At 38.4% G+C, this 18,089-nt stretch overlaps 1 protein-coding gene across 1 annotated transcript; it reads right to left on the reverse strand.

Moving 5' to 3' along the window:
- Positions 1-1,984: 1,984 nt before the first annotated feature.
- Positions 1,985-8,078, reverse strand: LOC135087036 (proton-coupled amino acid transporter-like protein CG1139). Its single transcript, XM_063981888.1, has 8 exons — positions 7,908-8,078; positions 7,626-7,683; positions 7,380-7,530; positions 6,539-6,745; positions 3,898-4,173; positions 3,431-3,609; positions 2,939-3,108; positions 1,985-2,303 (listed from the first exon to the last, which is right to left on the reverse strand). The coding sequence occupies exons 1-8, from the start codon at positions 7,954-7,956 to the stop codon at positions 2,038-2,040; spliced, it is 1,356 nt and encodes a 451-aa protein (XP_063837958.1). The 5' UTR covers positions 7,957-8,078; the 3' UTR covers positions 1,985-2,037.
- Positions 8,079-18,089: the final 10,011 nt, after the last annotated feature.

Genomic DNA, 18,089 nt, shown 5'->3' on the forward strand with positions numbered 1-18,089 from the left:
CCTTAGCAAACTACGTAATCGCTCTATACAACTCGAGTTTCCCAAATGTTGCCAACTGCCCAAAAAATGCATTTGAAAAATCAGAAATCTGAAACTTTTTACAAAATGGCCGCTCACTCGGTCGCCATCTTGATTTTCTGAATTTTCGGATTTTTCCCATAATTTGGGTCGTATAACCGACCAAACCCCATTTTTGGATTTTTTCTGCCGTATCTCCTTCTGTCCGTCCTTAACTTTAAAGACACCCATGTCGAAAAAAAATACTTTTCCCCGTAGCTGCAAGTGTTGCCAGGTGATCGAGATGAAAATGGTCAAATGTCATTTGTACGACCCTTTTGCAGGAGGCGTCATCCAAATTTTTGACCGGAAGTCGTTATTTCCACTTTCGACATTTTTGGACCAAATCTCCGAAAGCATGGCAACACTGGAGAAATTTCTTCACCCAAGCAACGCCTCTTGACAAGACACACAAACGCCTCATACAACTCGTCTTTCCCAAATGTTGCCAACTACTCGAAAAATGTCACCTTTCAATTTTAATTTCACTTTACAAAATTCGACAACCGTCATTCAGGACTGATTTTTCGCAGGCAATCCTATACCACCGTGTTCATAATGAAATAATCTTTATTTTCATTTATATTTGATTAAATTATCAGACCGATGCAAAATGCTCTATCAATTTACCTGTTTATACCTGGCAACCCGAGAGTTATGACTGGAAAAGAATAGGCAACCTAACGTTTGCATATTCTATGGGCTTCATACTTTCGATTGGTATGGAGTTTGTTTAATAATCAAACCGATGAAATATTTAAAAATAAAACTTTTTTTAATGATTAATTAATCATATCCTGGACTGAAATTTATTAGGCAACCCTTAAGCAATATAATTATTGACATGTTAAATTGAATATAAAATATGTTTCATCAAATAAGCATCTCGGTGAAGGTCGTTGTATAGCGGGATCTTATACTATGACATTGACAGCGGGGCGCCACCGTCAATACCTACCGGATCGCTGGTTCCGATTTTTGCCATGATGGAAACCACGTGGATACCATATAGTTGAACGATGGTAGCGCCCCCCGTCATTGAGTTTGGTGGGACAGTTCAGCGTTTGCTTCAGTGTCCTTAAAGATAATCCTACTTCCTATCCTACTATCCTACTTCCTATCCTACTATCCTACTTCCTACTCCGAGGTACTAATATTATAAATGCGAAAGTTTGGATGTCTGGATGTCTGAATGTCTCTTTCACGTAAAAAACTACTAAACGGATTTTGATGAAACTTTACAGTATTATTGTTTATAACCCAGAATAACATATAAGCTATAATTACGACGATCTGTAACACACTGAATAGCACGCGGGTGATGCCGCGGGTGCCGCGGGTAACAGCTAGTTAAACTAGAGCCCATAGTTAGGGTTAGGGCCATGTCAGTATAATGGCGCATCCACACATGCCGGGCAGCACGGCCGGCGGCCAACCTGGCGGCTAGGAGGGCACACTGGCAAGGCATTTTGAAAGCCGGCGGCAAACCCGGCGGCATAAGCCGGCGGCATGTGTGGATGCGCCATAAGGGAGATGCCACTTCTCCCTAAGGAACGGCGGCTGAAGAACTAGAGGCACCTTACTTCACAGACGATAACAATCACGAAGGCAAGATCGATCGCTTTATTGAGACATGTCGACCGAGAGTGTCATCTGGACCACAGCCGCCCATCATCACGCAGTAACCAGAAGCCCCGCGGGCCCCAACCACGGGGGACTACATCGGTTTAAGACAAAAGTGGGTTGAAGAGAAACTGCTTGCCGGCATTATAAGGTACGATAATCAGCCCAAAACTAATCTTGTTATTTTATATTTATTTATAACAATAATGGGAAATCAAATAAAACAAAAGAAATATTTAATTTATTTATAATATATTTTACAACGAACATGTAGGAGACAGTGCATAGTGAATATACAAATAGAAATGTTTAGATGATTGATGTTTTGCTTAAGTGTATGTACCCAAGAGAATACTGTTACTCCGACGCCGACGCCGTTGCTACAATAGCGTGTTCGATGATCTCGAGCACGCTGGTGTAGCAGCCGGCCACCAGGCAGCAGGAGCCGACGACGACGATGAAGACGTCGCGCAGCAGCTTGTAGCGGCAAGCGCCGTAGCGGTCCGGGTACCAGATGCAGGCGTCCATGAGCCCCGGGAACACGATGGCCAGCAGCGACAGGCAGAAGGCGCCGAACAGCGCGATGAAGGGGCCCAGGTGCGGCATCGCCATCGCCAGCAACCCTGTGGCCAGAGCGATTCTTAAACGCATAATACCCTTTTTATCGTCTTAAAATACTTGTTATAAATTAATTTATAACAAGTATTTTACTCACTAAAATTGTGAAAGCATGGCACTTGTAAATTTGAACAACTACGAGTATGTCAGAAGTCGATCCCCGCATGATAGTATAGAACACGCATTTTTGTATTAGTCCCGGTTTCCACCAAGGTGGAGCGAAGACGGGAGAAGATGTGCGGCGAAGCTGGCAGGCTATTTCCATCAAAGCGGAGCGGAGAAGAGAGAATAGGATACGAGACGAGAGGAGACGACGTATGAGCTGTGCAGAGTGCGTAGTTGTCTGCTGGCAGTCTATTGCTATTTAAAGAAACACCGTACCGCACCGTGCTGACTGCTGACTCTCAACGAGAACATAATTAAAGGGCCCCATGCACAGAATTGGGCACGGGCCTCGTATACATAAGTACGTAACATCATACATCTATTTAATTGTTTGGATCTCATAGTTAATATTGATAGGTAGACACCTACAAGCCCCGTTAAGTTTTATGATGTTTATGACTAGATGGTGGCGTTATGTAAAAGGCTAATAATATGACGTTTAGTTATTATAGTAATAGTTAAATTAGATTCTTACACGGAATGATGACGAGCAGTACTCGCAGTGTGTAGTCAAGAAGACAATGCTTCGACTCTGGTATGGTCTTCCTAAGTTTTCGCCACAAAATGTTGTAGGCCACAAAGTTCTGTAGGGGGAATGAGAGGAAAATGGCGAGTGCGAGTGTTATTTTTGCTGCCTGCGCCTTTCTGCGGAAGAATAAACCTATATTTACAATGTATGGTAAATATGGTAATAATATACATCAAGTACTTGCGATCTGAAGCTCCCGAGCTCAGAATAGTCAGTCAATTAGTCTTTATTTCCGATATAATATGCGATTAAGAAATAATAATATGTTCTGCTATCAAGTTTGTCGGATTAAATTAATAGAAAGAAAACGTAGACAGGTACTTCTTCCCAATTCTAAATCTATAATGGACGGACATTTATATCAGACCCTACAATAGGTCAGTAGGTATGTGATGCAGATATACAGAAGGTAAGATGAAGTGCTGTGATTGAACTGACTTTTGTTCGTGCGGCAGGTTGAGCGTGAGCGAGGCCTTGATGCTGTGCCCGTACTTGAGGTAGCCGAACACGCCCACCAGCGCGTACATGCTCATGATGATCAGCATGCCCACGTTGAACAGCCCCACCAGCCCCACGAACTGCTTGGGCTGCTCCATGTTGTACTCCAGCGCCAGAACCTGCGGATGTCATGTCATTAAATATGCTTGTGTTACGAGAGTGTTCACCACCATAGTCCACCATCAACGGGGTTCGAATCAGCATTTTTTTGCGTGAAAGACCACCAAACTCAATGACAGGGGGGCGCTACCATCGTTCAACTATATGGTTTCCAACAATGACATGGCAAAAATTGGAACCAGCGATCCGGTATTGACGGTGGCTCCCCACTGTCAATGTCATGGATAGGACAGTTCAGTAATTTGGAACTATAACTATGTTATTTAGCTACTTTTTTTTTAACTCACCACACCGACGGCTTCCAGAGCAAACAACGTTATTCCTATGAAAACAGGAATGTCTTCCCAACGTTTGATTTCAAGCATTTCTTTACTAAGGACAACATCATCTTCTATCAGGTAGAAGAATACGAGGATCAGCCCTAAGATGGTCACTACGTTCGAGATCGTGGATAAAGGTGTCAGAAGTTTAAGGTTCTTAATTAGGTTCAGGAGGAGCTGGGGCCCGAGCTGAAACGCGATGTGGATACGTATTGAGAACACCACGTCATTGAAGTCACACACCTGAAAGATAAAATGTATGTTGCATTGCATTACTTACATTAGAAATTATGAAATAGAAATTCAAAAATTAATATGCACAATTTTGAGTAGTGGAATCATCACGTATCTTGTAACATTGCTGTATAGAGCTCTATTTGCTGTATTAGTCAGCGTACAAATATTTATATAATTGTCTAAGGTTGGAGTGAGCTGGTGAACGCCAGACCTACGTCATTTTATAAAAGCTGAAATTTTGTCAGCGTATGCTCCCAATATAGGTTAGAATGTTGGTGGATCATGAAGTTTGAGTCATCGTGGCTTTGGCAGCTATCCTAAATAAACTGTCTGACAATGGGTTGAAACTGTCAAAACTATCTGGCTGATGTGGAAACAACTTCTAATCATTGCTAAATGATTACATAAAATAATATACATAAAATCAGATTTTAGAGTAGGCGCACACCGTTGATTTTTCGTCGGCCGATAGTTTAGTCGGGCAGTTGATCAGTATGGGCAATTGGGCATGTATGGGAGTGCGCACACTACGCCGATTCGATTTGGCCGATTCTTCATACAATTTGAAATCGGGCACAACTATCGGCCAACTAAAATGTCGTAGGTCTGGCGTTCACTAGCTCTTTGTCTATAGGTCTTTGTCCAGCACTCCGTGATGGCCAGCGGGCCGGGGGCGTGGGGGCGCCCCCACCTGCATTGCACAGGCCATGTTACCTTTTGAAAAAAATCTGTATTTTAGTTTGTTAGTTAATTATTTGATTTTATCCAAATAATACCCATATTACATGTTCTTTTTATTACTTTGTCGTATTTTTCATCGTAAAACCAAATCTCATGTCTCTATACCTATTACAACGTTTGCAATAGGCGTTTGAACGGAGTCGCTCCTGACGCGCCATTCAACTCTTTGTTAGTAACGAAGCTGAGAATGGCTCTACATTTGTAAGTTTGGTAAGAAAATGTAAGATTTTAAATAAAAACAAAAGATTAAGCATTGTAATTAGAAGTTAATGAAGCATTGTAATTAATATTAAAATTTTCTCTACCTGAGGCGGAAAATAATGTGGTGGCAGGCATTATTCAAACGTCGCGTTGAGACCTGTGTTTCTCTATTTTAGTATGTATTCAGAGTGGAAACGATAAGTGATCTCACTCTACTATTTCTAAACTTTACAAGATATCCAAAAACTGGTTATAAGTTACAAAATAAACTAGATCTATTCGAAAATTCAATGTTTCCAGCTTCCATACATTTAGTAAAACCACATAATTTAATATTAAAAACTATACAAGATCAAAAACTGGTAAGATTCTGAAAGTGCTTCACGAGCTCTATCCAACGGTATCAATAATGGGTTACGAAATAAACTGGATCTATCCGAAAATTCAATGTTTTCAGCTTCCATACATTAAGTACAGCCACAATCATGACACTCATGTCTTGATAATGTTATAAATGCAAGTAAAGCCTAAAACCAATGTTTTCCACAAAACTTTTTAAATAAGAATGCAATTTGCGAGTTCATTTTAAGACTTTATTATTTAAATAAAAAAATTCAACACTTCTAATAATGTATCGCTAGCATAATTATAACGGATGGATCCCGTTAATTCTGTAAACTATTGTTTTCTATTATATTAGTTGGATAGAGCCCGTGAAGCACTTTCAGGGCCAGTAACTAGTTTTTCGATATCTTGTAATAGTTTAGAAATAATCGAATGAGATCACTTATCGTTTCCACCCGGTATGTATTTTATTTAACTATTTAACTGAATTAGCTTTGTTCTAACTACCTATCAGAACATGGAGTAAGCTTACTTATTTTTACAAGCTTTATATTGACTTCACTTGTTAGTATGTGTGGGACAAATCTTGCAACTGAATTTAAGACCAGTTCTCCTCAACCGGTTGAGCTGAAATTTGGTATACTTATGTAAGTACGATGACAATGCAATATTATGGTACCATTGAGCTAGTCTGATGATGGAGTCGGGAGGTGGTCATAGGAACTCCTAAACAAAACGGCGGAAACTCATCGAGTTTGGGTTCGTTGGATTTGTCTTTTCGAGCACTTTAGTGTTAGATAATGTCCAGGGTCCTGAGATTAAGATATAGCTAAAAAGTGTAAAATAAAATTATAATAAAAATAAACTTTTTTAAAAAAAAGCTTTTATTCTGAATTTCGAAAGCTTGTAGCGCAAACAGAGAAAAAGAGGAATAAATTCCATGCGCGATACAAGCTTTCGAAATTCAGAATAAAAGCTTGTTTTTAAAAAAGTTTATTTTTATTTAACTATTTATCTAAAGAAATAATATTTATTTTGAAGTAAGAAAGAGGAGCTTATGTAGGTACTTGTCATATGTGTGTACCTGTTTGACGTTCTCGGCGACAAAGATGAGGTAGATGCAGCAGATGCCGAGCTGCCAGAGGATGAGCACCACGTCCACGAAGTAGTAGAAGGGGCGCGCGGCCCAGCGCAGGCACGGCGGGCCGTCCTGCAGCGCCAGCCGCATGGACTTGGGGTAGGCCATGTACCCGCGCCGCCAGCGCTTGCACAGCTCGTACTGCGCCGCGATCTGGGGAATGCAACGATCAAAACCACCATTTGGTGTAAATGTCGAAAAAAACGAAAATGCGGAAACCTCGGTCAACGGTTAATATTATTTACCATTTTAGGTCTTAACTTTTTTTTAATTTGCTGGAAACGGGTAATTAACATCCTACTACATAATTTCCATTAATTCTCTACGACTCTGATTTCTAGTGTTCCTAGTAGGTACACTAGAAATCAGAGGACTACGTACGGGACCCAGAAATTAGTAGTAGTAGTCAATTAGTTTTCGAAAAATATGTGGCAAAGAACAAAGGAATTTGGAAGCTTAAGATAATATGGTTATTTATAAAAGCAATACTATTTTTTTAATAATGAGGTTTTGAATATGTATAAAAAACGTAAGGTTGTCGAATAAAAACATGTGGTTTATCTAATATGCCAAGTATTGTGGATGAAAACCGTGAAAATTTGCCAAATCAAATCTAGTGCTTTTTTCAGGGCTATCTACAGAACTTGACTTGGCACACTTTTAGATCTCGTTTGTTTTGTCGGCAAACGACCTTAATTTTCACAATGTTCAAAGGATTTTGATGTGATAAGTTTCGGTTTCAGTTAACTGGTGAATTCGTATGAGGTTTGAGTAAGAGTCTGCTGACCAGGAGCTGGATGCAGTAGGTGGCGAACACGGCGATGAACACGACGCCCACGATGCCGAACACGATGCCCATGCGCGACATGGCGTCGGGCATGGCCAGGATGCCGGCGCCGATGCTGCCCTTCAGCAGGTGGATCATGGTGTCCATGTATCTGGAAACGACTTATTATTTCAAATATGCAACCATGAAACTGTGGCATGAGATATATGTTTTAGTACATATTTTAAAATGCAGTAACGGACTCACGATGTGGGTCTTTCCACTTTTCGGTGGGTGTGAGGATCGTAGTTCTGCTCGTCATCGCCTGGAACCGATTAAGTCCATCATTCTCGTACGTTCTTATGTGTACTTACACTTTAACATACATATTAAACCAAATTAATGTGATCAGAGCTGAAAACACTAAGCTCGATAAATGCTGCACGCACTAGTAATAACAGGCATAATTGAATTAATATGATATGCATCGGTCATTGAAGGAATGCTTCCATAAATCCTACATTATGAGTTCCGTGGGAACAAACTTACCGCCGGTGATGGTGTCCACGATGCCCGCCATGAACGTGTAGATGAACATGGTGGCCGCGCCCCTCAGGCCCCGCTCTGAGCGATGGACCACTCTAAATGCTGTAACGTTTTTACACTATTCACCAATACACTACTAACATTAAAATAATACAAGACATGAAATACTTTAATCTGTAACCGTCATTTGGGCTTCTGTCTGCTGTCATACTTATCGTCATAGAGAATTTATTACATCTGAATGTCAAATTCAAATGTTCCTATGTCCAGTCAAATTAGACATGAACCCTGCAATAATTCGCATACAGCTGAAAATTGGTACGAATGTTCGGAGCACCATTATGAATTAACTGTGAAAAGTCCCCATCGATCCCACATGTGCTAAAAAAAAAATTCAAGGTCTAACTTAAAAAATACGGGTTTTTGAGATTTTCAGCCAAACGGTAAGTTTTATCACAAAAATATGTATGACTAGGTTTAAGACCATACAATTATCTATCAAAATTGTCTATACACTTTCTCCTAAGAGTCATCGTTTCTGAGATTCGATGATCCGAATAGTCAAAAAAGTGTTTTCTTCATAACGGTCTTACACATAAATCCAATGTGATATCGCCTCGTGGCTCGACTCAGCATTGTATCATGATGTGTTGTCGACGTCGAATATAAAATGATAAACCTCAATGTCGTCTGTCATCTTTAATTATCGAAAAATGGGTGCAACTTTGACGAAGGACTGCACCGTGAGTTTCTAAGATACGAAGTTTTCGTGTCCATTATGTTTAAGAGCTCTTATATGCACACGTCACTACTCTACTTGTAACTCTATGGTCACTCTTTTAGCCCGGTCAAGTCAGAAAATCCAGGTTATAATAATTCGCATAGAGCTGAAAATTTGTGTGAATGTTGAGAACACCATCCTTAATGAAATGTCAAAAGTCCCCAACGATACGTCATTTGAAAAAAAAATTTACGAAGTCCAAGTTTTTTGCATTTTTCCGCCAAACAGTAAACTTATCATAAGAAATAATAAGAAATAGTAGTAGATCATAAAATTATCTATTAAAATTGTCTTTGCCCCTTTTTCCTAAGAGTCACCGTTTATGTGGTAACGATGCAAAAAGTTGGAGAATTCGCATTCTGTTAACTACTCCACAAGTCCACAACTTCAACTCTATTAAAATAGTTTTGAATTGAACAGGATAACAAATACATCTTAAAAAAGGCCTACTGGGGAAACCTGGTAAAAAAAATGCGCCAAATAACCCTCATAGGTGTTGTGGAAACATGTGCATATAACGAGAACATCTTTTCCAACTTTTTGAATCGTTCTACCTCATAATCGGTGACTCTTAGGAAAAAGGGGTAAAGATAATTTTAATAGATAATATTATGGTCTACTTTTATTTCTTATCTATTTTTATGATAAGTTTACTACTTGGCCAAAAAATGCAAAAATCTTTGGACTTCGAAAACTTTTTTTTTAAATGACGGATCGTCGGGGACTTTTGACATTTCAATTAGGATGGTGTTCTCAACATCCACACAAATTTTCAGCTCTATGCGAATTATTATAACCTGGATTTTCTGACTTGACCGGGCTAAAAGAGTGACCATAGAGTTACAAGTAGAGTAGTGACGTGTGCATATAAGAGCTCTTAAACATAATGGACACGAAAACTTCGTATCTTAGAAACTCACGGTGCAGTCCTTCGTCAAAGTTGCACCCATTTTTCGATAATTAAAGATGACAGACGACATTGAGGTTAATCATTTTATATTCGACGTCGACAACACATCATGATACAATGCTGAGTCGAGCCACGAGGCGATATCACATTGGATTTATGTGTAAGACCGTTATGAAGAAAACACTTTTTTGACTATTCGGATCATCGAATCTCAGAAACGATGACTCTTAGGAGAAAGTGTATAGACAATTTTGATAGATAATTGTATGGTCTTAAACCTTGTCATACATATTTTTGTGATAAAACTTACCGTTTTGCTGAAAATCTCAAAAACGCGTATTTTTTAAGTTAGACCTTGAATTTTTTTTTAGCACATGTCGGATCGATGGGGACTTTTCACAGTTAATTCATAATGGTGCTCCGAACATTCGTACCAATTTTCAGCTGTATGCGAATTATTGCAGGGTTCATGTCTAATTTGACTGGACTAATAGGTCTACAATTTGCCGATTTTACTTAGAAAAATACTCATAGACGAACGTAGACGAAGGAGTGTTGTAGTTTTTTTTCCTTACTAGCGGCCGCCCGCGTCTTCGTACGCGTGGACCCCGTGTTACCCCCTTCCCGCTTTTCTGTTGAAATTTTTCCTGAATTTTCTTTGCTATAAACCTCACGGAGCCCGAGACCTTTTCAACGAATGCAAAACCGTGGATATCGGTTCGTGCGTTCTGGAGTTATAGTGTCAGGAAGGAAAACCCGACTTATTTTTATACAGGGTGGAAACGATAAGTGATCTCACTCGATTATTTCTAAACTATACAAGATATCCAAAAACTGGTTACTGATCCTGAAAGTCCTTCACGAGCTCTATCCAACGATACCAATAATAGGTTACAAAATAAACTGGATCTATCGGAAAATTCAATGTATCCAGCTTCCATACATTTAGTAAAACCACATAATATTAAAAACTATACAAGATATCCAAAAACGGGTAACTGATCCTGAAAGTGCTTCACGAGCTCTATCCAACGGTATCAATAATAAGTTACAAAATAAACTGGATCTATCCGAATTCAATGTTTCCAGTTTCCATACATTTAGTACTGCCACAGTCATGGCGCTCATGTCTTGATAATGTTATAGCAAGTAAAGCCTAAAACCAATGTTTTCCATGAATAATTTTAAATAAGAATGGAATTTACGAGTTCATTGTAAGTGTTTATTATTTAATTTAAAAAAAATTACACTTCTAAATCTTCTAATATTGTGTGGCTGGCATACATTTTGTATGGAGGTTGAAAACATTGATTTTTCGGATAGATCCAGTTAATTCTGTAACCTATTATTGGTACCGTTTGAAAGAGCTCGTGAAGCACTTTCAGGATCAGTAACCAGTTTTTCGAAATCTTGTATAGTTTAGAAATAATCGAGTGAGATCACTTATCGTTTCCACCCTGTATAGTAGATTAAATTTAGGCCTATGCGAGTTTAGACACTATAATACTAGCTTTTACCAAAAGAAAGTATCGCGTACTGTTTTCTTAATTAGATCCAGATCCTCAACAATGTTTGCCGGATGATTTCCAGAAAGGACAATGACCAAAAGTGGTCCAAATGTCCACCACGAATGAGACCTATATTGGCTTATAGTCCATTAAATAGAGATTAACTTTCAGTATGGGACCAAAAAAAAATAAGCTGTCAGTAAAAAGTTATGACTGTTTCAAAAATTGTAGTAGTTTACGCGCTAATCTCAGGAACTACCGGTTCGATTTGAAAAATTATTTTTGTTATGGATAGCCCATTTATCAAGGATGGTTTTAGGATAAATAACATCACCCTACAACCAATAAGGGCGGAGCAGTAAAGACAAATGTTGTAAAAATGGGAAATATTATTCAAACTAATTTTACGCGTACAAAGTCGTAGGCACAGCTAGTATAATCCCAACTAATATTATAAATGCGAAAGTAACTCTGTCTGTCTGTCTGTCTGTTACGCTTTCCCGCTTAAACCTCGTAACCGATTTTGATTAAATTTGGCATAGAGATAGTTTGAGTCCCGGGAAAGAACATAGGATAGTTTTTATCCCGGTTTTTGAAACAGGGACGCGCGCGATAAAGTTTTTCTGTGACAGACAAAATTCCACGCGGGCGAAGCCGCGGGCGGAAAGCTAGTATTAAATAAAATTCATCTATAACCCCGCGCCACATGCGACATGACATAACATGCGTAGATTAGTCCAAAATGTGCAATCGATACAATCATATCAAGAACATTTTTCGGATGAAAAGGTAAAAAACATGACTTTTCATTCAGTCATAACTTTTTACTGACAGCATATTTTTGATTGCGGTTTGGTTATAATGAATCAGTATTTAGTACACTATTTTACTACATAGATCTCGTTAGTGGTGGACATTTGGACCACACTCCATACATTTTTGGTCATTGTCCTTTTAATTTAGTTTAGGTAAATATAGTTTAGAAGTAGAATGACCACCTGCTGTGATGCTACTCTTGTTTTTAATATTTTATGTCGACTACTTTTTTGGATAGATAGCTTTACGTAAACACATTTATAGTCCAGTCATTTGGTACAAAATAATGGGGTTACCTGGAAAGTTTTCCGGGAGTAATGAAAATTGGTACTCATATACCTAGATTTCGATATGCTCTTTCCGCTTTTCAACTTTGCGAACTCGTATGGTTGCCGCTCGCGCCGCCACATTGAAAAAATGTAGCAGCAAGAGAAAGTTTCACCTATTTTAATTATACAGTAGGTACACGTAATCCTAGCGTTCTTCGGAGGCATGCAAGCTCAAAGTTAAGCAAAAAGTTTGCAAGGGAACGTTTGCGGCGTCGTGGCGTCGCAGCGTCGTGTCGGTAGTGTGTGAGGGCTCCGCAGGTCAAGCGGCCGCACGTGGCGGGCGCGCGAGGGCACGGCGCCTGCGCCCGGCGCGCCCGGGCCCAGTCGGGCGCGCGCCCTCCAGCCCGCAAGCGTGTCCGCGGCGAGCGACCTCCTCCGCTGCTGCCACCAGGTGCGACATAAATAAACACCTCCGTCTGCCCGGAGGCACTGCTGCAAACGGCGGAAGTCGAAAGATTAACTGCTGCCGACCATTTATCGATTGAGTTTCAGACGTAAGTTATGCACAATGTGTTGAGTATTTAATGCTTCTTATGACTGACTGTGACAAAAGACTGAAGTGTGCCTACGTAAATTTTTAACAGAATAAGTAGTCAATATGTAGTTAAATGCCACTACGAGGTTTTGCTTATGCTGCAAGTAGACAACTGAAATATATTCGTGACGTCAGTTAATCGAGTAGCCACGTCCTATTCGTATCAGGAAAGTTTCGTGATATTTCATGGTAGGTACAGATATTCGGAGACTTACAACTTATAGATTAAGCAAATACGAAATACCAGTAGGTATTAATGATTAATTAAACTCATGAAATCATAGTGTTTATTATATGACATGACGTGTTTGCTACTTTATAAATTATTTTTGTTGCATTATGATAAGTATTATGTAAGGTGCATGCTGAGCTGGTGTGCTGAGCACTGTGGTAGTTATGTAACTCGGTTTCTATCCGCACGTCGCAGTGGCGGAGCTCTTGATCAGCTATTTTTTTATAATAAGTTTCATTTGTTTTCAATAGTTGTATTACCTACAGGTAGGTTGTATTATCATTAAAACAATCTAAATGATGAGGATACTCCTTCCATAATTTATTAAGGTCTTTCAACATACAGACTAGACTAGCATTCTGTGGAAATCTAATTTTCTTTCTGATTTATATTTTTCTTCGTTTTTTTTATCATTCAAGCATAAAACCGGGGTCTTATTTATTAAAAACGACGAATGAAAAAAGTATGACATAATTTTAATAACTCTACATCACATTACAACGAATGTTTCTATGCCTGAACTACCTATATTATCTGTGCCTGAACTAAGTGTATGACCAATATTTTAGATTGTTATAAAATAGTTCATAGTCCGCCATTGTGTGTACAAAAAGAATAAAGCAGTAAAAGTTGCAAAAATAAAATGAGTTTATTGAGAATAAATAAGTAATGTAAGTCATTTTTGATTGCTGGCTGTTTCTACCCTAATTTAATTCGGTCGGCTGTTTGGTGTAGTGGTTCGAAACAGACTACCTACTATGCCGAGAGGTCCCGGGTTCGATTCCCGACCGGGCAGAAATTGAAATGATGAATTTTAATTTCTGTGTCCGGTCTGGGTGTTACCTTAGTGTTACGATGTATAATAATAATATGTGTGTATTTAAAAGTTGTTTAAGTACCTCATACTAGCACCCAAAACACAAGCATATTAGTTGCTTAATTTGGGGCTAGATGGCGCTGTGTGAAATTGTCTAAAGACATTTATTATTTAACTAGCGGCCGCCCCATGAAGCTACAGATAAAAATGGAGGCCACACACCTATACCTGTCTAAGGGACTTATAGGAGTGTAGACTAGTGTAGAGTTATACTTTTATACGATTGTTGGTGTTATAATACTCTAACAACTATCCTTTAGTCAGCCGTCTGACTAAGAGCATTATAGGAGGGTAGAGATACGGCAACCGCTGTTTAACGGCCTACTTGTACGATGTTATAGAGCTAGCATTTTAATAGAACACACGTGGTCATTTATAAAGCCAAAGGCTGTTATGTTTACTTGTTTTAGACTGTTATACAGCTAGTAGCTGTAGTAGGACTTGTTTGTGTTAATAAAATAACCTTTTTTTACTATCTGTACAAAAGTGTTTCAATGGTTTGCATGTGCACTGTAGGCTGTTAAAAGGACTATATGTGTTGTCCATTAACATCAATAGCAGTTTATTTGTCCACAAGTACTACTCTTATTTGCTTTAAGCTGAAAATGAATGTGAATGTGATATTCTATTACACTTTTCCCCAAGCCTGTTTTTAGTTGTATTTATGGTGGTTCTGTACATGATGCAGAGGAAAATATTATGCCTGAACCTGAAAGTTCCCTTCAAAATATACAGATATCAGAGTGTGATGATTGCAGTTCTAGTGATAGTGAATACAATTTTGATTTAGACAATTATTTAACCTTTAGCAAAAAAATAAGAACATGGGCTATTGAAAATCGTATTCCTCATTCCGCTTTGAATAAATTGTCAGGCATAATAAACGAATTTAAACCGGGAACACTACCGTCTGATGCTTTAGGTATTCATACTTGACTATTAGTACCTGGGCTAGGCGATTTAACGGACATTAATAATTTTTATTGCGGATCTCTAAAATTTCAGTATTTGAAAGAATTAAAGATACACAATTGACCTGAACTAGGTACATCTTAAAGCTGTACATAAGTTCACATTAGAATAAATTTATAGACATTAGCGCTGTAGTGGTACAAATGTGGAACTTAATATAGATAACAGCATTCTAACAGAACACATGTGAACCTAATATACGCTCACCGCATTAAATTGGAGTTATAACAGTTCACATAGCCGTATTTCATTTCCACCATTTTGTTCTACATAACCTAAAATATTTACCAAATAAATCTCCAAAATTAATGCAGATTTATCACAAAATTCGCAGATAGAGCGATTGAGTTTTGGTTTCATGTTATAATTAATTACCGTAGTATAATTATAATGCCAATACAATATCAAAAACTGAAAATTGTAGATTTCCTCTCAGCCAGTTTTAAATATTTTAAAATGAATATCGCGTTTTTACAGAGGCGCGTAAATATTTTAGCTGTAAATATGTATACATTTCACGATAAAGTTGCATTCCCAATGGCATTAACATTATTAAGTATTTAAAACCCGTGTTATTATTTGCATAAATGATTATATTATCCGCCCGAGTTGTTTCCTCTTGGCACTCACGTACAAATACCAAACTAATATTAAAATGTGGAAATAATTTAGGACACACGTGAACTTTATGTAGCATTGGAGTACTTTTGTCGGACTTTATAACTTTGAAAGCTGTGCATTTAGCCACTTGTTACTCTTTATTGTCCTCACGTACGTTGTATGGTTCACACTGCGTCCCATATAGTGCCGTAAGTCAGCCTTAAGTACGATGTTACTACTTAAACTGCTATTATAATGCTATTATACTGCTAATGTACAGCCATAGTGAACTTAAAGCTGTCTAATTTGTGCCCAAACTGGTTCTATAAAAGCATTATAGCAAGCTATACAGCTCGTATACAGCTGACATACACAGCTTGTGGAGTACATGTGAACGACTATTGAACTCTTAAATGGAGTAAAATGTTACTTGGGTAAGTATCACTATCTCGCTCTCTGTGGGCAGACTCGCTCTTTCTAAATAAACAAAAAATATAAAATTGCTCAAATTCAATGAAACCAATGTAAAATCTTTATTTCTTGACATAGGTATCATTAAAAATGATAAGTGTAATTACTGGTAAAACGTTTTAGGAAGAAATTACTGTAAAAAATGTGAAAAATGTTTACAATGATCCAATGTCGGAAATCACGAAATAAACACTTACGCGTGGAATCTTATGTCACTTCCAGGACACCACGTACTACCGCAACCACGCACTACAAAATTTTGCACCAATTCTTGTGATAAAACAATGATTATTTCCTGTAAACAATCACAAACGAAATTAACTGCTTAATAAACAAAATAGTAAACAACCGCCATGATGGGCCGGATTGGGCCGATGTTGGCACATGGTACCGATTACCCAGGAATTGGGATTGTAATTCCCTGATTCGCCAACACATTAAGCCTAAATGGCCGACAATTTTGTGATTTTTTATTTAACTAGGTAATCTTAGTTTCAAATATTAATTATTTATTTGTTTAACTTCTGATTTGGTTAGTGAATTGGCTATTTCGAAGAATTTACAAGGAGATTTAAATCAGAAGATAGCAATACTACAGTTCACACTTAAAAGAGAGGTAGGGCCGCAGAGAGCGAGATAGATATAAGTAGGTATTTGACTCAAGTTTTTGTTTCAACTCTGCCCTCCATTTTTATCTTTAGCTTCATGGGCCGCCCGCGACTTCGTACGCGTGGATCCCGTTTTACCCCCTTTATGGGTGGAGTTTCGTAAAATCCTTTCTTGGCGTATGCCTACGTCCTCACAACTACCTGCATGCCTCTGTCCAGTGGTTTGGGCTGTGCGTTGATATAGCACTATGTCAGTCTGTCAGTCAGTCACCTTTGAGTTAAACAATATTTAGATATACATATTTTTATATGTATAATTTTTCATGTAAATGCGATAATCTAATTGTTATTAATATACGTATGAAATCAAATAAATTAATTGTACACACATTAACCGCTATGATTTTTTTTGTTATGTATTATACTCCGCGTGAGTACAAAGAGTTTCAGTGGAAAATTTGTATCAGACCGTACCTATGGCTGGTTACGTACGGTGAAGTCCCAAGGACGCGCGCTGTTTGATGGCAGCGGCTGGCCCCAGGCGCGCCAGTTTGCCTCAAACAAAACAAATCACCGGAGCTCGTAAACAACACCCTACGCGAGCTTAGCAAGCACAAGCCAGAGCAACGACTCGCTATGTACGTACAACAATACACCGCATCCACAAACAAGTTCTGTACGAAACTATTAAAAACTGGAGTAATTTAAAAAAAAAGTAAATAAAATAATGATTATGTATATTTTCATTGTGCATTTCACCCCTACGTCTCAAAATCTGTCTATTCGCTAAGGCTCATTATTTTAATTATAAACCTTTTTTCTAGAGATCAGGACCATACAGTGCTAATGAATGCACCATTCGTTCTAAACTTACTAATATGTAGTTCAAAAGTCCATTAAATTGATGAAAGCGGCAAATTACGCTTCTCTTCGGCGACTCCTCGACCGCTGCAGACGGAGGTTACTCTACCTCATATTTATGAGGTAGAGTATATCCCAACTAATATTATAAATGCGAAAGTAACTCTGTCTGTCTGTCTGTCTGTTACGCTTTCCCGCTTAAACCTCGCAACCGATTTTGATGAAATTTGGCATAGAGATAGTTTGAGTCCCGGGAAAGAACATAGGATAGTTTTTATCCCGGTTTTTGAAACAGGGACGCGCGCGATAAAGTTTTTCTGTGACAGACAAAATTCCACGCGGGCAAAGCCGCGGGCGGAAAGCTAGTTATTTAATAGAATTTATTTAGGAAAATTTAAACTTCTATCGACAGTATCAATCATTGAATAAAATATACAGTGTGTCTGGTCACCAGTGTCCGACCCGTTAGGGTGCAATAATATGATCAATTTTAACAACAAAAAACAAACATTTTATCCCTACTTTTTAAAAATTGCAGCTAATTGAATTTTTTGGGTTTCCGAGTCTGGATTCATTTATTTAACGATGTCTACCGAAGTGCAGGGCCTACAAGCATAAAAGTGAATTCGTTCGACAGCTACGAGTAGAAGAGTAGGTAATAAGTAGACATCAACAAATTGATCAT

Source organism: Ostrinia nubilalis, chromosome Z (genome assembly GCF_963855985.1).
Source record: "Ostrinia nubilalis chromosome Z, ilOstNubi1.1, whole genome shotgun sequence".
Classification (NCBI taxonomy): domain Eukaryota; kingdom Metazoa; phylum Arthropoda; class Insecta; order Lepidoptera; family Crambidae; genus Ostrinia; species Ostrinia nubilalis.

Bases quoted from the DNA above. Each gene is read 5' to 3' on its own strand.
- LOC135087036 (XM_063981888.1), bottom strand. From the start codon at position 7,956: ATGTTCATCTACACGTTCATGGCGGGCATCGTGGACACCATCACCGGC. The intron at 7,531-7,625 runs GTGAGTCCGTTA...AGTCGTTTCCAG, and splicing joins AAAGTGGAAAGACCCACATC to ATACATGGACACCATGATCC. The intron at 2,304-2,938 runs GTAAGAATCTAA...CTCTGGCCACAG, and splicing joins ACTGCTCGTCATCATTCCGT to GGTTGCTGGCGATGGCGATG.